The 23,342-nt window shown below is 41.2% G+C and overlaps 1 protein-coding gene across 9 annotated transcripts; it reads right to left on the bottom strand.

Moving 5' to 3' along the window:
* Nucleotides 1-112: 112 nt before the first annotated feature.
* LOC105276851 (rho guanine nucleotide exchange factor 10) lies at nt 113-23,342 on the bottom strand. Of its 9 annotated transcripts, none has more exons than XM_026970780.1 (15): nt 22,218-23,342; nt 20,435-20,617; nt 19,894-20,192; nt 17,722-18,009; nt 17,458-17,618; nt 7,210-7,429; nt 6,897-7,134; nt 6,604-6,786; nt 6,235-6,531; nt 6,017-6,109; nt 5,714-5,938; nt 5,438-5,599; nt 4,776-4,985; nt 4,357-4,671; nt 113-4,248 (listed from the first exon to the last, which is right to left on the bottom strand). In XM_026970780.1, the coding sequence occupies exons 2-15, from the start codon at nt 20,540-20,542 to the stop codon at nt 2,380-2,382; spliced, it is 4,668 nt and encodes a 1,555-aa protein (XP_026826581.1). In that variant the 5' UTR covers nt 20,543-20,617; nt 22,218-23,342; the 3' UTR covers nt 113-2,379. The 9 variants fall into 9 exon arrangements, with proteins under 9 accessions (XP_026826581.1, XP_026826580.1, XP_026826582.1 ...); XM_026970779.1 differs by having other exon boundaries at nt 17,722-18,012; nt 22,218-23,341; XM_026970781.1 differs by lacking the exon at nt 20,435-20,617 and having other exon boundaries at nt 17,722-18,012; nt 22,218-23,341.

Raw genomic sequence — 23,342 nt, 5'->3', positions numbered from 1 at the left:
GTAATTTGCCTTACCCCAATGCACGTTACTCTTAATTACCTTGACAAGATTCGTACCAGACAAACGATTGCTTCAATGTTACTAGGATGATATTGAATAAAATAAGATTTTCGTGTTTCGCATGAAATAATTTTAATGTAGCCATATAATATTACAGTGAACAAAAAGTATACTAATAACGTTGCTCTCGTTTTAGTGTGCGTAGCAAAGTACCAAAAGTTCTCTATGTATAACCACGATACAACGTGATATTACAAGTAATAAATACATAGTAAAGTTTCGTTGTATAACTAACGCGTATATCGTAAAGGCATAAATACAAAACAGGACTATGTATTTAAACAAAATACATTAGTGTACAAAATATAAATCCATTCAACAGTTTTCATAATACATACACTATTACTGCTTTTTTTGTGAAATATATGTACATAGACCGGTGTCTTTCATCGAAGATTCGATCATATCAAAGGCATTAATTATCTTATACGGAATTATATATATTTTGTATTGCATAACTGAAACTATAAATTTTATCAATTATCACATGGGCAAATAGGCACAATATCAATTTTTAATGATTAAGGTGTTATAACGTTTATATATATTTATATATGTCCTCTGCTCAATCCTCATCCTCCCATCAAGTTCGTATTGCTGATAAAGAAACTTTATTATCTTGAACAGATTCACTAAAAAATTTCAATAAAAATTCAACGATTTTTTTATAATTATCTTGCACAATACATTATTACGCGCGACGTTGTTGTTATAAAAAATATTTCTAATTTAATTTGAGGGATATTTATAAGCTTTTCAATTTAAATAGAAAGAATTCATTAATTGTTAAATACCATTCAGTCAATATCGGCAGGTTATTCAATACTTTATAAAAAAATGAAACTTTAGGTACCTTCTCAGATCTAGAATGTTATTAATAAATGCCTGAATATTCTTAGCTTCTCTAATGAATGAAGATTAATGTAACAGCATATAACTTCACGAAACTAATTTTGATCCAAATGCACGTAATATAGATGTATTATATTGTTTTATATCGCGCCTGCTAAATTTATTTGCGAAATTTATCGTAAACATATATTAGATATATATCAAAATATACATCAAAACAATATAACATATATATCAAAATAGTATAATTTTTTATATAAAGCACATCGATAACTGTAATTCACGTAAATCCATAATGAAATGCATTGGTAGTTATAATTTCAAATTATCTGTTGAATTATCTGTTGAAAAATCATTAAAAAAAATTTATGCGCATTTATTGTAAAACAAACAATACCGTGTATATTATCGATGTGGCGTGTAAAACCGAACAATATATTCCCGAATAACGTCTCCATTTTCAGATGATTCACTGAGATTCATATGCATCGTACGCGTATATGAAACAATATAATAATCGTTCGTAACAACACGGTAAAATTTCTAACATAAATATAGTATATCTGCAATACATGTGAATATCTCACATATACAAATGCACATCTATATATAAACATATGAATTTTACACAACAAAGATTTTGAATCTGTTAGTTTTAACGGAGTAAAACACACGCGCTACACAAGCAGAATATCTTTGTAGCGGTCAATCGCATATACATGATGAACATTATTACAAAACGTTTCAGGAAGCTTTTAAAGGTAGTTCCACTTTTATGCGCTTTTTGAGTCTTTTACATATTTTAATATGTGCTAACGAGATTCAAATACCTTGAACAAGTATAAATTCCGAATAATTTGCATTCAGGAACAATACGTCGTATCTCGATGCGTTGTACAAATATGCGTCGAAACATTATCAAATATTTCCATATCCAAATGGACACATTTACTTTTGACGCACTAGAGTATCCAGTACTTAATTTACATCGATATTGTCATGCGCTGCAACAATCTATACATTTCAGTCTGTTCTTTAATAACGCGTTATTCTTTTTGAGAAGTTTTGTTCGTTTAAAAAAATACGTATAGAAGACTATACCTAAATGGTCTTCATTAAATAATCTGGTAATTGTGAAGAACATTTAATGTCCAATAAAGTTGAGTCACATGAGTTTTGCGCGATTTTTCCAACTTTAAAGATAATCGATACCAGAATAATAGAGTCGCATACACGTTCGAAAAGATACACAAATACTCGCTGCAATGATTATTTGTGTAACAGTTCTTTCACAATTATCATTTTAGACGACTTCATCTGAAGCATTATCAGTTCCCTTTCAGTAACAATAATCATTTAATCCTACCTGCCTCTACTACAACAATATACATCGACGTCAAAGTTTTGCCTTTCGTACTGACGTGTTCACGCATAGCAATAGACCTAATGAGTAATGTATAACGAACATCATAACTTCATCTCCCATAAGACGATATGTGCGTCATTGCTGTTGGGATCTTTGAACGCGTAGGTCGATTTCGAATTTTTGTCAATACTGAACTGTGCGTGGAGCTGTCTCCAATTGACATAACCGCGTCCGCCCATCAATGTTAATACCGTTTTCTTAGGCTGCTCTATTTGCTGCATCGTTTTACCATTTTTCTTACCGTTCGCTTTAAGATTGGTCGTGGACGTTGCTTCTAATGCTGATTGTATCACACTGTTGTTAGTTGCAGAGAGATCATAGGGACCGTTACGACTAGCTATACTACTGTTACGCGACAATTTTCCAGTTTTTAAAGATAAATTCTCTTCCGATCCGGAAGACGTGTACAGGGAGCTAGCGTGAGAGTCGACTGACCAGTTGGAAAGGTCCAGCGACCTAGGCCTGGTGATTTTCATCTTTAATCTACGGTCCAAGGTACTCACTTTATTTGGTATGGCCGCTAACTCTGGGTCGCTCCTTCTCAATGTCTCGTAAATAGGGTCTATGCCGGAATTGTTCTCATTTTCGTAATCTTTCACGTACATCAATTCGCCGTAAAGCCCGTAAACGTCGCAGTTCTCACCGGAGCTTTGCGAGCTCGACATTGAACTTGACAAAAAGCCGCAGCCAGCGCCCAATCCTCGTGGAAGTGTTTTCGAGCCCCTACAATCGTATTCCTTGCTTCGTTTTCGTCTCAGCATTATCGGACTTCCCGTCAACTGTTGCTTGAGTTTCACGATGTTACTAGATACCGACGAATCTAAACTCGCTCTATCTCGCGATTTCTGTTCGGAGTCTCTCGCCCTTAGCTGTACACTTTCGTCATCGTTGACGCGATGGTCCTTCGTGGAGTACATTGTATTTTTCGTGTTTTGTATTGCCAGCAGGAAAGTGATCGGACCGAAGTGTGCGTGATACGAAATATTTACACGACCGCTAATGATGGGCACCCCCTCCAATCGCGGCAGCGGAATGGTCAAACTAATACCTACATTAGTACCGACCCACAGAAGACCTTTGCACGCTAAAAGCGCCGTGACCGTAACCGCGGTTTGATTATTGGCGGCGATAGTGCCACCGCACCAGTTGGACGAATTATTCATTTTCGTCACTCTCAGCACATTCGACGCTATATTAATGTCCTGCAAGTGCTTGAACGTCTCCGTGTGATAGAGGCAAACCGTACTCGAATTTTTCAGAGCGACCCAAAGACCGACCCCGGAATGCGCCATGAGTTTCACGTTTCCGACGTGCTCGTGTTGCGCACTAAAATTCTTGAGGATATCGCCTGTTGTGGCGTTAAGTACCCATACCTTTTTGCCACAGGCGGCATAAACCGACATATTGATCGGCATTAAGCACGAAACGGGATCGCTACCCAGCGATATAGCGAAGGGATCTTTAAGGGCCCATGCGCCGTCGACTTGTCGCTTGAACAAAAGTAGCAACCCAGTGCCTAGAGCCACGAACACGTTGTCGCAATGATATTTAATCTCTATTATGGGCCCCGAAACGGGATAACTGCCGATCTCCTCTTCCTTCTCAGGTTCCGTCGCGGCGTAGATCATGATCTTCCGAGAATCCGTTCCCATCCACACGAGATCGCTCGCCAGTGTGGTAAGATCGCTGGAGACCCCTTTTACGAATTCAATAGCGGTTACCTTCGTCTCGACCAGGTCGAAAGTGGTTATACGTTTCAAACAAGTCGTCGAGGCCGTCGTCGACTGCCCAAAAATCGTCACGTGGCTAGATACACCATCTCCCGTGCATATCCACAAGTAATTTTGATTCCTACTACGGCGTTTCGTAGGACGCGAGTTCTCAATGTAGTAATAACAACCGCAACGTACCTATCGAGATGATATTACGTAAATATGTAAATAATATTACGCAGAAATGCGTTACAAGTGGGACATAAATGAAAGACTGATACACTTATGTAATATGCATTGACTTACTTCGGTCTGATGTTGCGAGTGATACACGGCTTGTGAACTAACGAAGAGCGGCATCTTCGTGGACGGTCTTTGTTCCTGTTCAGGTACTTCCCACGATGGAGAGTTATTGGGATCCAAAGCCAATTGCGCCAATCTAAGCTCGGTTATCCAATCCTTCTTCACCAATGGACTTTCCGTTTGAAACGTATACATCTGACCTTGCTTCGTAACCAGTTGAAGACAGCAGCTATCGGCCCATACCATGTCCTCATCTTTCTGTTGTATCGACATTTGTATCGATTGGAGAATCTGCTTGGTGGTCTGGAGCGTTAGTTCCTTTAAATTCAAAGATACTTCAGTTAATTAAGTTGCAAATGGATTAAATGAACCCCAAATTAGTTGTACATCCGAGAATCGACATGCACTTGGAGTTTCCTTACCTCGTATCTACCCTTCAACTGAGCTACTAAATCGCTTATCCTGGACATCACCTCGTAATCGTGCATGAGATCGTTCATCTCTACGCACAGATTGTCCGCATCAGTCGCTTGTCCGCAGTCTCCGCTTTTATCAGATTTCAAACTGCCACCCTTATTCAACCCAGCAGTGAGCAACCGACTTAAAGTCGGAGAGGTGCTGGTATCTTGAATCTAAAATTAGTTTCGCGACTTATTAGTGACGTTGTTAATTATCGTGCACGTATCTTTAATTGCTATTAGCGTCTATAAGCGCTCGACAAAAGTGTATGACTAGTGCCTATGTCACTCGATGGTAATCACTCACTAATATTAGCGCCTTTAGGCACTTGAAACTCTTTCTTCAACGACTTAGAGATAATCTTAACAACGTTGTTAAAACTCAGCATATTAGATTTTTTTCTCAAAAGATTTTTTGACTGATTTTATATGTATAATGTAAAAGAGCTACGTAACTTGCGAAAACACTTCGTATATTATTATAATTGTCAGCTCAGCTGTACACAGCCGTTTTGCTTTTGCCCGCAGTCAAAGAGTTGAGGGATGATCGGTTTATTTTTTATAAAAAAATTTTATCTATGCAATAAGACTGTAATGCATACTTATTTAAAAATTTTTTTACATACCTCGATATCCGATACCGGATACGTCCACTTTAATGTTAATCGTTCATTTCCTGAAAAATCTTCCGTGGATCTCGGAGTGACGGAAACGCACACGACTAAATCGTTCAGCAGCAATAATCTTCTTCTCTTGGACTTTGTTATCATGCCATTTTGATTAAATTCCTGAGCACATTGCATATATTACTTTTATCAATTGTTACACGTATGATCATTATTGCATGATGATATAATTCTGAAAATGCTTATTTCGAATTCCTTCAATAATGTAACAATTACCATTTGTGTGACGTTATCCTCCCTAATGAGATAACGTGACGTCGACGAAAGCGGACGATGCGATAACTTTCCGGAAACGTGTCGCAACATCTCTTTGAACGCTTGAAACTGTTCTGCTTCCCGTTTTCTCTCGTTTAACATTTCTGCTAAACTCTCGAGCTGCGTTAACGCCAGTTGCAAGGACATTCTATCATGGTGGCCTTGTGGCGTGTGCTTCAATAAATCCTATTAGATAAATGCAATTGCGTTAGTTTGATGCCACTTAGAAGATAATTTACGTGCATTATTCATCGACATACTCACTTGCAAAAACAAAATAAATTGCGGAAACCTTTGTACAGGTTTAACCATTAATCCAAAGAAAGATAACCTGTCGTGAGCACTTATTTGCTTTACCTGTATAGAAGAAATATATATTATACTACTAACTACAAAATGTAAATTTAGATACTGAATGTTTTGCAATACTTGTGTTTTTTTAGTTACATTTAGTTTTTTAGTCTCAGTTACATCACAAGTACCTTGAAGAAATCAGCAAGTGCGGTTTTCCTTTTCGATTCCTGCTTAGCTAAATCCATTGCCACGGAAAAGTTGTTAATAAAACCGCTATAAATATCAAGAACTATTGCTTTGCTGAAGCTTGCAACAAATACGTCTCCCAACTTCTCATCCTTGTCCCAAGACCGTACGCACTCGGCCAGAGCAATTCTGAACAACGTGTGGCACTGTAAAATCTCAGGTAATCTGTGAAACAACGTCGCTATTTTGGATTGACTCAATATAGGCGGCGAAGATTCCTCCAGCGGTTTTTTGTAATCCTAAAAAGTAAAGCAGTGAGAGACACGCTTCAATGCTTAATAATACGGTAAAGCTGTATTCCGGTTACGTACATTTACCAGTCTCTGCAGAGTGGATACATAACTATTTTCAGAGTGCACTATCGCGGCTACAATGTGTCTACGTTTCAGCTGCTGAGGAGATAAGTTCGGTGGTGGCGATGGAAGCGTGGGTGGGGCTTGTCTTCGTTGTTGCATACATTGAAATTGTACCATCGCGCTATTTTCCTCGTCGACCTAAATGTTAACGAAATGCCCGATAAATACCCGACAAAATACTGACAATTTACTAATGACACACGTGAATGCGATCGAACGTAATCGTATGAGTATATAAATATACTCACCTCGCAAAGCTGTGGCATTTGCGAAGTTTTGACAGGGCTGGTTAAAGACACCGTATCCGAGGAATCTACGTCGTAGTGATGCGACGAGCCCCTGCGGATACTGAACCATCTCGAGAGACGTCCGTGATTTCCCGGGGACTCCAAGAGATCTACGTTGTTCACCGGCATGTTCTGAAATCGCCACCTGTCGCACAGCGTACGCGCTTTGTGCAACGTGTTTCTCAACTGACAATTGCTTCTGCAAAGAGCAAACGACGAGTTTTCATTACGGAAACGGCTTCGTCGCGCGTTACGTAATGCGGATTGAACTTACTTAATACTGATATTACTCTTCTCGCTTTCGTCGTCCGAAGAGAGATCGTGATCCGACGCCGAGCACCAGGAGTCCTCGCTTCTAGCGGACTGCGTGGACGTGTTGGACCTGCTTGTGTTGTCTAAAGAGGAATGATGATGCGTGTGCGAGTGTCCGCTGATCGTTTCCATCTTGTTCGGTCCTACGTCATCCCATGATCTGCATCTTGAACGAGGTTCATCTGAAAGAGTGCAACAAACGTCGATACAAACATCGATGATTGATAGAGAAGATTAACTTCATGTCCGTCTTGGACAAAAATAAAACAAAAAAAAGAAAAAAATTTGCGGGCTTATATAGGGTGGGGCAGTTAAGGTGTTACAGACTTATATCTCGGAAACGAAGCATTTTAGAGAAAAATGTTTCAGACAAAAGTTGCAGGGTTGGAAGGGGGCCACTCAGTGGAGGTAACAGATTGGTCATTCGTGGTCATTTTCAAGGTCATTTAAAGGTCAAGTCCAATTTTTTAAACAGAAGCCCATACTTTTTATTGCAGATTCTGATTCTCCGTCGAAAAGTAAGTAACTTTTGTTGGAAACATTTTTTTTTAAATGCCCTCCTCATCCCGAAAACACAGGTTCAACCTTTGGTGGACCAATGATAATAACTCGCTTTATAACGGACACTGAAGTTTTTTTTTTTAGTATTTTACTGTTTACCGTCAGCATTAGCGTTACCCAGTGTGCACCACGTGGAGGTAAACTGACGGTAAACAGTAAAATACTAAAAAAAAAACTTCAGTGTGCGTTATAAAGCGAGTTATTATCATTGGTCCACCAAAGGTTGAACCTGTGTTTTCGGGATGAGGAGGGCATTTAAAAAAAAATGTTTCCAACAAAAGTTACTTACTTTTCGACGGAGAATCAGAATCTGCAATAAAAAGTATGGGTTTCTGTTTAAAAAATTGGACTTGACCTTTAAATGACCTTGAAAATGACCACGAATGACCAATCTGTTACCTCCACTGAGTGGCCCCCTTCCAACCCTGCAACTTTTGTCTGAAACATTTTTCTCTAAAATGCTCTAAACTGCCCCACCCTGTATATAGACCTCGTTATTCTCAGTACAGTACAAATTAGTAAATAGTGCTCGCGCGTCATCGATTCCGCCACGGACGTATCCGTTATGCGTCAGCTTCGACAACAGGCAATCGTGTTCGCGCCTGCTTCATCCTCCTAGCTCCGTGCTGGCGCCGCCGAATCGTACGAGAACACTCGAAAATTTCCAAGTAGCGTAACGAATATGCAACGAATGCGAGATTGTGTCGGTCCCTCGCACGGAAGCGCCGCTTTGCTATGCATTGCCAGTTTTATTGGACCTTCCGCTGTCGCGCTCGCGTTACCGGCGTGTTAACGTCGCGACGATAATCGGGTTAATGCGACTTACTCCATGTTCCGTTCCCACGTTTCTCACACACGTAGATAGCAAAGCACGTCACAACTTTTTACGGCGCGGTAAACCAATGCGAGACGCGAATGCAGAGGTAACTTCACCAAAGCACTTCTGACCCGCACACATTTCACGGAAACAAAGAAATTTAATCACGCAACAACGCCAGTCGTTAATGGAACGTATAAGGTATCCGCGCGCTTGAAACGCTCGAGTCTGATACCAAGGTCGGTTTACCTCGCCACCGCGTACCTAGAGCGAGCAGCCTTGGAGAAGCTGCTCATGATCCTCAATTAAAAACAAATAATCGGTGATGAACGGAGCCGCCAGTGTTAGCCACGATTTCGTTCTGCCGCGCTGTAATCCCGAGGCAACAAGTTTTCTGGTAGACGAAAGCGACGAAGGCACGTTAAACCCACAGGCCACAGTCCCAACTGCGGCAGTCCAACTAACTGCCGCCTACTTGATGCTTTTGCGCGAAAAAGCCACGCGGAACGGAGCCATCCGATCCTGATCCGCGTCTTCGGTCGACCCACGCAGGCACGCCGTTACGCGTCGCGCGTGTAACGCGTCAAGTGGCATGTACGCATTTACACGCGCGTGCGATGTAGCTTCGTGCACGCGCGCAGAGATTGGAGGTGGGTCGTGCGGGGAAAAGAGCGAACGCGATCACGTTGTTCACAAAATGTCGCGCGACGTTACGGTGGTACATAATCGCATGTGGATGCGGCGGCACATCCTCCGCACCGATACGCACCACCGAGGACGCGGACACGACTAACACTCTTCCTTCGAGGACAGAGAGGACCGCGCGCATCTATCAACCTGCTCGCGTGCTTTTGCAGAAGCGAAACGGACAGCGAGCGACTCCCACTACGCTTATTTCCGCACGTATATCGCCGCGAGTCATAACCGGCGAGCTTGAAGCTGACGTGACCCGATGTGTCACGCGCCTATGCCCATAATCGTATTTTTACATCAATTGTTATTGCAGATTGCTCGCATCTCTGATTTATTCACTTTCGATCGTCATTGAGAAGCGTCCCCCGTGCTGCCTCGCACGCAACAAGATTGTCTTACCGAAATGAGATTTGCGGAATGTCGAACGCTTTGAACTCAACATTTCCGTGCACGCATGTTAATTGAAGGACAAACTAAAAACATATGGCAAGCAAGATGTCCCTCTCTGCGCGGAAACATTAAGCCTAAATGTTGTAACTCTTTGACATCAGTTGTTGGTTGATCGTTTCCTGGTGTACTTGTGATGCTCTTTGCTACAAGTTTAGTCGTTTTCGGAGTAACATGTAGAGGAAAGTCCCCGATTATGAGATACCACATCGATTTTGCCGAATGTAAGGAAATCTATAGGCAGAATGTAAAAATGTAACACGTTCTCTTGAAGAGAATTTAATAAGCTTTAGGTTGGTCAAATGAAAAATCTAATTTTAATATTATTTTTTCTGAAAATTAAACAAATTTGAAAAAAGAGCTTTACGCAAGATCGCGAAAGTGTGCTCCTAATATAAGATACCTGGAGAAATCGGTGTTAAAAGTGCAAAATACATCAGTATTGCGAGTAAAAAACTTTATTAGATAGTTTTATAAAAATACTGCTGCCACAGCCTTCGCCAAATCTTCGCGATTCCACTGTCGACGCTTCCTCGTTTCTCCAACCTCCATAGTCAGATTCTATAAAAATTAAATACACAAAAATTCGTAATATAAATTCGTATTAACTTTTCTTTAACCTTAACGTAGTATTTTCTTTCTTTGTATTACACTACATAATCTTCATATTCGAGCAATAATTATCTCATATTAAGAGTACCCTGAATATCTCATTATACGAGCCACACGCCCAGCGGTTCCGCGATCATGAAATCTAACCTCTACAATTAAGCAATTCAACAAATCGCGTATTTTCCTGTTACTACGATTCTACTCTATCATTGCATACTGAATTTATTGTCAACCATTTCTTTATTATGTAATAAACAAGGTTTAAAGACTTACCTCAAGTTCCTTTGACATGTTCACAATTTCACAAACCTTTTCTTGCAAAGGCTAAACGCAATAACGAACAAAGAATTTTTCACTAAATACATTTTACACCAAGAGTAATAAGTTTATGGTGGAATTAACAGATAGTGCTCACTAGTTTAGCAGAAACTCCATTATCTCATATTAGGAGCATATCTCATAATAGGGGATTCTCCTCTAATTTTATACATAGGAAATCTAATTATCTTTATTTATGATCTTCTTTTAATTTGTAATTTTGGAAAATGACTTTTTGATACTATTTACACTTGATTTACACCTGAATTAAGATCAAAACGTCCGCGTCGTGTGTGTGATTTATTATTTGTTAAATAATAAATCTGCCAGTATGGTCGAGTATAAGGAAGCTTTGGTTTTCTAAATGTTATAACGTAAGACACAATTGTTTAAAGTAATTGGAGCAGACTTGGCAATGATACAATGTTTCTTCACGGTAATGGTTTAATTAGTGGTCAAGAGCTCATAATGAATTCCTTGCCAATCTCAAATACAGGGCACATCTTTTGAACCGGCATTTCGATTGCATCAATGGTAACTCACTTCGTTGAACCCTTGATCTTTTTGGTTCCACGCGTTCTTACGGTCTACTGTTATCATCAATTCCATAAAGAATGATTTGCATAAAGAGTCTGATTGCGTTTGAAGCGCAAATTAAAGCAGAATTGCCAGTCAATTTTATGCAACGAATTTATATTCAAACATCATAATGAAACGGGTAACGCAAGTTTCCTTAAATGTCCAATGAGTGTTCGTTACATTATAGAGAGACTTTCGACAATATGTCTAGCGTAATGTACACAATAGATTAAAGTTATTTATAACATATGACGTTTTGCGACCGCAATGCAACGCGAACTAAATGAGTAGTTGATAAAAATCTTACCGACTTTTCAAGCGCGTACACCCGATATTTGCCAATATCCTTTCACTATTTCAACTAGTTAGTTCATCTACGAAGGCTATAGATGTGGAGCAACGGCACGCTTTTAATAACGACGAAAAGTCATAGATCTGCGTGACATTTCAATAGGTGCTTTTGCAATAAAAAGTGCGCCCACATGCAACTAGCGGTTTCTTTAATCCATTAGACATTACGTAACATAAAGGAATGCTTGCACAAAGGCCCGGATATTCGCACACTTTACTACCTAAACTGGAAATTCTTGCATAAACTCATATATAAGTCACTTCAATCTCGTTCTCCTAGAATGCAAAAGGCTGTCTCACGTGGATACAACGTCTATCGGACTGACAATTTTTAACAAACGAACGCGACTGCATTTGCACATTATTACATTCCGATACGACGGCACTTGGGTATTGGAGAGCTAGTTGTGGGCTAAAATGCGCTAAATAAATTGCGAAAGTGACACGCAGAAGATTCTTGTAGCGAACTCGTGGTCGTAAATTTTACTTCGCTCCGAAGCACACACCGATGTGGGGTGGACTTTACATGGAAGTACACAAACCTATCTAGAGTAACGCAATCCGAACGCACTCGTGCGTAAACGCACTCGCGTCTGTTCGTTAAAAATTATCGTGTCCGATAGATACTGCGTCCGACTGGGATGCTCCCGCGTATAACGCACGTACGATCGCGCACAATTACATATCATAACCACCTATTGTAACAATCTCAAACAGTGATAACAATCTGTAACAATATAAAGACCGAGTATTGTGCTGAAAACAAGAGCAACGTAGCATTTTTTCACATTTTCGGAGTTGCCGGATTTCGCGACGTTTCTCGTGTCCGCCGCATTCGGCAGCGTGCGACGAACGCAGCAATTTTCTGTGCGCAAATGCTCACGGGTCAGAGCGTCCATTAATGATTAACCGATTGTTCGTTCTGAATTTAAACCCAACCAATGACGCATGTGTCGAATAGTTTCAAAGTTTTAGGTCGATTCGATTATTATCGGCGGCGAAAACAATCATAATTATCGTTCTAATCGTAAATGTAATCCGAGAAATTCAAGCATCGCTGGAGTCGTCGCGGATAGATGACAAAATAAAATGTTCAACGTTGTACGAATGATCGGCATTATACAGACATAGAAGGATACGGAGCATCACTAAGCCTGACTAAGCGCGTTGCTAAGCAATCGTTGTTCTTGTTACTTTTTAACGATACGGATGTTTTATAGTTCCCTCGCGCGCAATGATTTGTATCACCAAACCTATAATTAACTATGGATGCAGATGCATAGGCGTAGCTATCACGTTAATCATGACGCGATGCCCACTTTACGCACAATCGTAGGAATTATACACGAAATGCCATTACCGGAATAATATTGACGTTTGAGTCGCATCAGTAGAAACCATTTAATAACTCACAAAACGACCTTCGTTTCTGACCGTAATCTGTCGATTTCACAAGTGAGAGTAGATTCTATTGAGAACCTTGCAAATGTGACAGGTAACTTCTTTTGTCCAATGCACCGCGCGACACTCGAGTTACCCTGGTAACCAGCGTCGTAGTCATCGCGCAATGCCATGAACGGAAACGATATGTCGGTACCGGCAAGTTATCCACCAGTACGATCCTTTTAAGTCGACATTCCAGTAAAATGTTATGCGGATACCCGTCCGCAAAATGCGAGGAAACAGCTTTGCAATAACAATTACGTTTGGGATATACGATAATATTGGGTTGGCCAAAAAGTAATTGCGTTTTTTTTTATATAAATAAAAGGCGAATTTTTCATGGGAAACAAAAACTTTATTAAACAATATATTGTCCATTTTGTTTGATTATCTTTTGCCATTTTTCAGGCAACTTCATGATTCCGCGCTCAAAAAAGTTCTTATCTTTTTCAGCAAAAAACAATTCCAAGAACGATTTGATGTCCTCATCAGCAGTAAAGGTTTTACCATTCAAGGCGTTTTGCAAAGAACGAAACGAATGGTAATCTGATGGTGCCAGGTCTGGCGAATATGGTGGATGTGGTAACATCATGGTAACACATCCCATCCAAGCTGCAACAATTTTTCACGAGTGACCAAACTTGTACGTGGTCTAGCGTTATCATGGTGAAACGCAACACCTTTGCGATTCACCAATTCTCGACGTTTCTGTTTGATGGCATCATTTAATTTATCCAGTTGACGACAGTACACGTCTGAATTAATGGTTTGATTCCTTGCAAGCAGCTCAAAATACACAATACCTTTAAAGTCCCACCAGACTGACAGCATAATCTTTCTTTGGTGAATATCTGCTTTTCAAGTGCTTTCAGCAGGTTCATCACGATCTTTTTCGTTTGACGTTGTTGTAGACGATCCATTTTTCGTCGCCTGTTATCATACGTTTCAAAAATCGATCATCTTCCTCACGTTTCAAAAGAGAATCGCAGATGTCAATACGCTTAGTGAGATGAATTTCTTTGAGCTCATGTGGTACCCAAATATCGAGCTTACTAATGTATCCAAGTCGTTTTAAATGGTTCTCAACACTCGATTTCGATATGTTAAGATCCTCAGCAATCTCTCGGGTCGTTAAACGCCGATTCGAATCGATCAGTGCCTTTATTTTGTCATCATCAATTTCGATTGGCCTTCCTGAGCGTGGTGCATCTTTCACATTAAAATCTGCAGATCGAAATTTAGTAAACGAATTTTGACACTGCCGCAGTTTTAAAGCATCTTCGCCATATACATCAGATAACTTTGTATGAGCTTGCACAGCGTTTTTCCCTTTTCGGAAGTAATAAAAGAAAATATGAGGAAAATGTTCTTTTTGATTTTCCATTTTGAAATCGACGGCAAAGAAACAATTGTTAACGAAATCGTGTACTTTCTTTTTCTAAAACAAGCTCGCCTACATAATGAATTTGCGGTTTAGAATGAAGTTAGTTACGTTTCAAGACATGTATGTCCATCTATTGGAAAAAAACGCAATTACTTTTTGGCCAACCCAATATTATGTCGCGTCCGCGAACGTTGGATCGTTCGCGGGCGATTAACGCCCAGTTCGAGGACGACGCAACGCGCGTGAAACAAAAGTGACAAGAGCCGCCAAAGGACGCGCCGAGTACTCGTCGATAATTGCTACTTACATTTGATGAGTACAACCCCGTTATGCAGTTCCTCCATCTCGCGGAGGTGAACGTCTCTCGCGACGATTTGCTCGCGTGATTCCCGTCTTCGTCGCTCCTTCTCTCCGTCACTTCATCATCACCGTTCCACGCGTTCGCAGAAAGCGATCACGCCGCCACACGCAAATTCACGCGCGCGCGCACACGGCACACGTACTCGCGCGCCCGCGCATCCCCCGCGCACGTATATATGCACGCCGAATACGCGATTATGCGAGTCGCCAAGTAAAAATCAAATCGGGCACGTGCGCACGCGGCCAGCCGCAGGCCGTACGATTAACGACGTTGCGGCATTCGGCGATGAGGAAGACGCGCCGCGACGACGAAGGAGCGGGCGAATGGAGCGAAGCAACATGGCCGCGCCGCGTGTTTCTGGTTCCTTTGGCCCTCCGCGTCGCTCCGCGTAGCCGCCGCTATGCACTGACGTGGAGATTGGAGAAAGAAACGCGAAGGGTACGGAGGAAACGGAGAGACCGAGCCATCTGGGGGGGAGGCGGCGGCAGGGACGAGAGGAGGAAAGCGCGCGAGAGGGACCGACACGACGGAGCGTTGCGGCCACTAACCACTAACGAGAGAGAAAGTAGAAACGATCGAGAGTGAAACACGCGCGGCTCGACGACCGCGCGCGGCAGCTGTGTGTGCTCGCGAGAGGAAGAGAGAAAAATGGAAGAGGTGGACGGACGGGACGACGCAGTGAATGAATATAAAAGAGAGGAAGAGGCGCGGTGCGAAACGCGGACAGAGGACAAAGAGAGGGAGAATGAGAGAAGGGACACGGAGAAAAAGAGAGAGAGAGAGAGAATATGGCGGCAGATATTTCGCAGTCAAGATAGTAAAAGCGATGGAGAAGGACGCGAGATGGTCGCTTTGAGGACCATCAGACCATACTATACTGCAAGCCTCTTGGGAATGTATGTCGCGCGCATAAGGTGCATGCAACCAAAATTCAACCAGGATTGTTGAATTACTATTGATATCTTCAATTACAGATTTTTTAATTAACACTGGATAGAACCCGAATTTAACGGATTGAGAATTTATGATTAAGGGGAAGCTGGAGTTGCTAGTGAACTATTTTTTCACTATAGCGGTGGTAATTGCAGTTTCGAAAATTCTCTTTATTGCTTGCGCGGAATAAAAAATCCTTTTCCACAAATGTAGTATAGATAGAAAGAAAGTCCGCTCTACAGGACTTTATATTCAAAATGGAAAAAAGTTAAAAACTTGCATTTGTCTTTTCTAACTTTTTTCCATCTTGAATATAAAGTCCTGTAGAGCGGGCTTTCTTTCTATCTATACTTCATTTGTGGAAAAGGATGTTTTATTCCGCGCAAGCAATAAAGAGAATTTTCGAAACTGCAATTACCATCGCTATAGTGAAAAAATAGTTCACTAGCAACTCCAGGATCACCTTAAAGATACAGAAATTAAAAGTATATCCCTCCCCCTCTTTCTCTCTTCTCAGTTACTCTCCTGGTATTAAGTATTATGTATAAGATATGTACTGCGTGAGCTTGTTTAGTATGTCGTCACCGTATTCATCTAGATGGTGCTGCAATTGGCACAATGCAATTATAATTCTATATATAGGACGCATAAAATATTTGAAATTAATTTAAGTAAAAACAAGAAAACTAGGTTAAATCTTTCTAAACGTGACAAAACTTTTGCAACAATGTTGGATGCAAAAATTTTGTAAACATCTTCGATATCGCTAAAGCTATTTCACGAACAAATTTACCAGACTAGTATCGATATAATTTTATATATTGTATTATAAATAAATCAATTGTGTATAATTACACATGTTTGATTTATATTGAACAAGTAGCGAGAAACTGTAAAAGCGTTTTTTACAAGCCAAAATCAATCTGTGAAAACAATGAGTCCGCGCGAGCGTAAAACTGAAGTAGGATTATGTGACGCGTAAGCAGAAGCAAGAAAGGGAGCGGGATTAGAGAGAAAGAGACAGAGAGACGTCTCACGTGATCTCGCATCTGCTTCTCCGCTGCGAGTGACCCTACAGCTGACCCCTTCCAAGTACCAATAATTAACTCCATTCGCCAAATGCACGCGAGCGCACGGACCGAGTATGAACACTCGCGCGTTATACCGCGGACAGCGTTCTCATAAAAAGAAATTAGATATTTGTGTAATTATGCGCGACAAGATCCCCGCAACGTATAAAAAAATTTATCAATTACGCAAATATGCGTTCTTGTACTCTTTTTTTTATTCTGAAAATTGTTCATATTGCTATCGCAAATGGGATAAATATATTTCTTTCCCTTTCATAATAATCCTATTATACATTTTCTTCCAAAGCGTGGAAGTAACTAAAAGACCCTATATTTCTCAGAAACCTATTTCAAAGAGAAGGTTCTTCGTATTCTTATCGCGTCATGTAATACGCGCTGAGAATTTGTAACGATCCCTCATGCGCGCAAGTAATTCATACACGCGCAGTGCGTAACAGACCACTGAGAGACTACGATGGTCATATTCATGAAATGATGAGGACGCGATAGTGATGCCGATGTCGGTGATGAATCACCGTCAGGCATTCTACTTCTCGTCTATTGCATTTCACTACGTGCGATATTTTACTCGCAGTGAATATGTGAGATCGAAATTAACTAACATAAGTGATCAGACTCACCGATGATCTTGTTATTGCTGTTGCTGTTCCCGAAAGAATGAAGCTTCTTCCAGCCTTTCCAACCTTTCTTCCAGATCATAGCGGCTTTCGTTTTACGTTGAACAGTTGCTTCCACACCACTCGTCCTCCCTATTGCTCTTCTTAAAGATCCTAAGCCTGATCTGTGAATTGAAGCGCGAATAATGGTGCTGCGTTTGGATCCAAAATTATCAGCTGCATAATCCGTGAAAATTCAAGACGAAATGGATGAGCGTGCCAACTTACCTGTAACTCGCGCTAGAGCTTCCACTGAAGCCGCTGTCCATGTCGCATCCAACACGAGAAAGAAGATCATCAGCCGGACTGCCCGAAGATTGCAGTTCTTCGGCAGAGGTTCCATGGCCAGTCTCCTGTGCCACTTGTTCCTCGTTATTGTCGGCCGCGGTTGGCATCAACATCGCCTCTACGCTCAAATTAAGCTCTCCGAGCACACGACGATGGCGCGATTGCACGCGACGCACCTCTTCCGCGACGAGCGATCTTCGCGATCCATGCAACGCGTGGTGACATTGCCTGCTAGAAGGTTATCAGCATTCAACGAAACAGCTCGGGTCAATTTGCATATCTTTACCCGATTATTCGGCTTGACGCGACATTTAGCATTGACCGCATTGAAATTATATTATGAAGCTTCAGATACTTTGCACCATATATTAGGGGTGTGATTTAGTTTTGAGGGTTTTTTTGCTCAAAAACGCATGTATTTAAATATGATAATGAATGAATACCTTAATCAAAATATTTTCCTTCCTTTTCTATCACTTTTTCCCATCTTTCTGGCAAGAGACGGATTCCACCACGATAAAATCACTCTTCTTTTCAGTTGATCCATTCGTCGACGAATTTTCGCACTTCTTCCAAATTATGAAAGTGTGTATCCTCTAAAGCGTGTTGCATCCACCGGAACAAATAATAATCGCATGGAGCAATGTCCGGAGAATACGCGGGGTGCGGTAAGACTTGCCATTCGAGCTCTAATAGTGTTTCTTTCACTGATAACGCAACGTCAGGTCGAGCGTTGTCACGAAGAAGAATCACTTTCCGTCCTTTACTCGCAATTGCTGGTCGTTTTTGGTCCGATGCTTGCTTCAACTTGTACAATTGGTGTCGATAACGATCAGCCGTGACAGTCTCGTGCGGATTTAACAGCTCATAGTACACTATCCCACCAAATACAGAGCATTACTTTTCAACCGTGAATATTGCGTCTCGGAGTGGATGTTGATGGTTCGCCTGGATCCACCCATGATTTTCTGCGTTTCGGATTATCAAAATAGATCCACTTTTCATCCCCAGTAACAATCCGAGACAAAAGACTCTTCTTTTTTTGCCTGGCGATCAACGAAATGCAATTGTTCAACCGGTTCGCAATGGCACTTTCCGATAATTCATGTCGAACCCATTTCCCTTCTTTCTGAATTTTTCCCGTTTCATGTAAATGTTTCGTAACTGTTGTACGATCAACATTTAATGCTCCGGCAAGTTCTGAAGTGGATTGTGTTGGATTTTCGTGCAATAATGCTTGGAAATCTGCATTTTCAAGCTTTCTTGGTTGTCCCGAGCGTTCTTTGTCCTTCACATTAGTATGACCACTTTTAAAGCGTCTAAACCAGTATTCACACGTCTTAATTGATGGGGCAGAATCACCATAAGTTTCCACAAGAATTCTATAACCGTCAGCCGCAGTTTTCTTTTGATTAAAGAACGAAAGTAACGCATGTCGAAAATGCTAAAGAGCTTTCGGAAGTTGCATTTTTACGATGATATTAACACGACTGTTATTGCATCTATTGCTATAATGCTACTAAATATCATGGATAATGTCAACACTGTAAGAAACAACAGTTATCGGAAACAGCTATTGGAACAAACTGACACTACAGCCATCTGTTGCAAAACCCTCAAAACTAAATCACACTCCTAATAAATTTATTATTACTCTGCTCAGTTCGTATTGATTTGACACGAAGAAACTGGCTGTGAATAGCTCGTGGTCTCCCTAACGCGACGTATGAAATAATACAGTTACGCATTTAGTTAGCGATCGTTCTCAATTTGAACGCGCGCGCAGTTTATCTCGTCTGAATGACTTATGCGCCGGTCGAGGACGCTGGATGAATAATCCACAACTTGTTTTCTTATTGTTCCTAACTTAATCGCTATCTCCGGTATCCGCTGAAAGGTACATTGAACCAAAGAGAATGATTGGTGAATCGTTGCTCCTTTGTGTCGCATACGATCATGTACATTCGTGGGAACGCTTATTTCGCAATTATTTAGAAACCGAACGAGCACGTATTTTCAGAGCGTAGCGCAGGCAGTTTATCGTACAATTTTACAATTATCTTTAAAGCTAATAACTTGCTCGACACTGATAATCTTTTAATGGCCGTTTACCTGATCTCTGATATTTCCTCGTAAATGTTCTCTTCTGTGCCATAGCAGGTTGTATAAGTGTGTCTTTTCAAAGGTTCGGACTTTATCGGCTGCAACATTGGTTGCTGCGATTGTCGCTGTAGTTGCTGCTGCTGCTGTTGTTGTTGCTGCTGCTGCTGCTGCGAGAGGACCTCCGTTGGATACGTGGCATGGTAATGGCCCGAATCAGGCTGGTAATATGCATACGAATAATCCACGAGAAGATGTTGGCGAGAAGAACTGATAGGTGATACCGGTTCCATTAACGCAGTGCGTGTTATCTGTGGAAAAGTAAGAAACCGCACGGTCGCATAAAATTGTATTCTTTATACACTGTTCGGACGACGGAGCATTATATTTAAAAATATGTATGAATAAATAAAATAAGATAAACGCGGTTTGTCAATCGCGGTTGCATTCTAAAGTATGCTTTATCGTTGCCGCGAAGAAATAAGCACGCGTGATTACTAATGAAATTAACTTAATTAATTGAATTAATTCGGCCCTGCACTGAAGCTCTCACCTGATTGTGAGGCGGTGGATAAGGCGGAGGTGGGGGAAATTCCAGGTTGACGATTCGTGGCGACGGGACGCCCGATGTCATTCCCGGCCCCCCTAAAGATGAAGCCATGGCACATCGTTCGAGGAACTTTGATTAATTAAACCGCGCGGCCTTTTGCTTGCTGTTCCATCGGATTCTGTTTTTCTGTAATGACGAAAATAAACATTGTACAAACTACGTCGTACGTTGTCCGTTCACACGTCCGTTCGACGCAATCCGCGCGTGCAACGTTATTTCACAAGACAATAGAGACGTTGTCGTGGTCTTCGCTAATTGTAAGATGTTATTCAACGTGCTTCATACAAAGCATTATGAAATTTATTTCACGGAGGCGACAGCGGAAGCACACGGCGTTTATCATTTACAGTGCCGAAAAAATTAATCGGAAGGAAACTAAGTCACGTGATGAATTGCAGATAAGTACGGTTGATATGTTTTTTAAAGAGGATGCAGATGTGTGGGCGATGTGATTCTAAATATTCTAAATATCTACGCTTTGCCTACGAAATTCTATTAATCATGCATGAAATATCACGACTAAATGCCACCTTATTACTAAATAATATTTTCGTATTTTCGTCATTTTCGTATTTTCTTTCTATATTATCTATTTTATTTTAAATATGTTTAATTAGACAACGAAAATACAGAACGATGGAATAACAATTGCATCAATGTGGATACTATAAAAGCATATTTATCATCTTATATGTATAATGCTGTTTGTTTTCAATAAAATCATAATAAAACTATTATAAATGTAAAAACCCCGCACGTAATAGATTGGAAAATTATATCAATGCACAATTATTAAAGTAAATCTGCACTTTTGAAATGTAAGAAGACTTAAAATCGCAGCAATTTAAAATCCTAAACGCGGCAATAATCGAACGTAATACAGACAAATCGATCGAAAGAATGGCATTAGCATACTTAAGCACAATTACTTGAAATTCCATGTGTAGATACTCGCGCGCGCGCGTAGAAGACACATTACTGTGATAATGTATATAACTAATGTGATACTATGTGTGGCACATTCATCTTCATCTACTCGCGTAATATTGATATTTCGATTACAAACAATCGTAATACGAACGAATTGAAATGTGTAGAAGAGAATAAATAAATTTATAAGTATTTCTAAAAATATACCAAATTTCTCTTATAGCCAATTTGCTTTATCACTCGTTCGATTATAATAAAAAAATAGTATCGCCAAGAGTGCGAAATTAAGAGTGAACAGACAAAGAACTCAATTTGATGCAAAGCGCGTTTCTGTTTATCCATCACACGAATATTTATCTCTAACATTTATTATTGCATTTTTCCAAAACGATATATGTCGTTACTATGTTACGCATGTACGTTACATATATGTGTATGTGTGTCGCATTACGTATATGTAAATATAACAATCAGAAACTGCGGATTATTAAAGAAATGCAGATTTATACAAAAGAACGTTCCCTTATATACATCGACATACCGATTAAACGCGCCACGTGACCTCTTTTGCGCATTCGATAAATAATCTATCACACACAAAGGAAAACTATAACGAATCGACACCTTAGACCAGTACGTCCGATTGCAATCTGGTATTACAAACATTAAGGCAATAAAGCCAAGTTTTTGCACACAGATAAATCTCGTCGTTAGTCGATCTGTCTGAATTAACCGCGGGTGAATCGCGAGGTGCTGAGACAGAAACTTAGACCTGATGATAATTAAATGATGGTACCTCGTAGACGAGATGAGCCAACCAACGACACGCGAGCCACGAACCTCGTCTCCAGTGGTTCTCCTCGGCAGATTCCTGTTCCTCGAGCCGTCGAGAAGACGGAAGATCGGCGGATTTACTTGGTGGTTACGCGTCGCGATCGCTCGCGATTAAGTGGCCAGCCGGGCCACACGCGAGAACGATTCGTTTGCGCCTCGTGCTTAGATAGTTTCGCGTTCGCTCATTGTCGAACGTAAGCAAGCACGCCCCCTTGAGAAGCCAGTCGACCGGTCGACCGGTCGACCGAGAAAAGCCTCAGCGGCGAGAAGAGAAAGAGGAGGAGAGGGAGAAGGCGGAGGGGGAGGAAGGGTGGGAGAAGAGTAGAAGGAACGAACGAGGAGCGCGAGGAAAAGAGCGACCACGCCGGACGACACCTCGAATGCTCGAGTTACTCGATCGTGCGATTTATCGCGACTCGTCCGGTCGCATCGTCATCCACGTGCGTGCACCTTCGATCTGGCGAAACGTAGTGATGACAATTATACCAATTTTCAAAAATTCTCTGCACTGATGGATCGCTCGGTCGGTAAACGGTGTGCGATCGACGTCGAGAGTCGCGGGGAGACGCCGTGTTTACGATCAAAGGATAGAAAAATCTTCGGTCGATAACACGCTCGCACTCGCGACACTCGCGTCGCATTTGCACCAGAAGCACGTTCAAACACGCGCCACGTGCGAACACGTCGTGATCGCTTTGTAAATTGGTAAATCTGTTTTTTTATTTTACGTGAAATCCGCGGTGCAAGGACGAACACCGCAGCAACCTAATGCAGCCTCCGGACCTCACAGTCCAAGCGAGTCCAACCCATACTGACCCGTACTAAGAGCTCGGACGGGGCACAAGGGTGAGCAAACAGTACGCTGGATTCCTCGAGCGCGCGCGTGTTACTTCTTAGATGGCGCCACGACGATGCACTACTGATCTCGCGGTAGAGTTCATAGTTATTGAGGTGGTTATTGTTATACAACGTATGTGCGAGAGGTTAAGAGTTCATATCACTCATGTCTTTCTTAAGAGTTTAAGAAATGTTTTTTTCCAATTTTGTAAAGAGCGGGCAATATGGGCTAGTTCCCAGCGCCATATTT

The sequence above is a fragment of the Ooceraea biroi genome, chromosome 6, assembly GCF_003672135.1.
Source record: "Ooceraea biroi isolate clonal line C1 chromosome 6, Obir_v5.4, whole genome shotgun sequence".
Classification (NCBI taxonomy): Eukaryota; Metazoa; Arthropoda; class Insecta; order Hymenoptera; family Formicidae; genus Ooceraea; species Ooceraea biroi.
The sequence above is the reverse complement of the archived record's forward strand: the minus strand, read 5'-3'. Positions and strand labels throughout refer to the sequence as shown.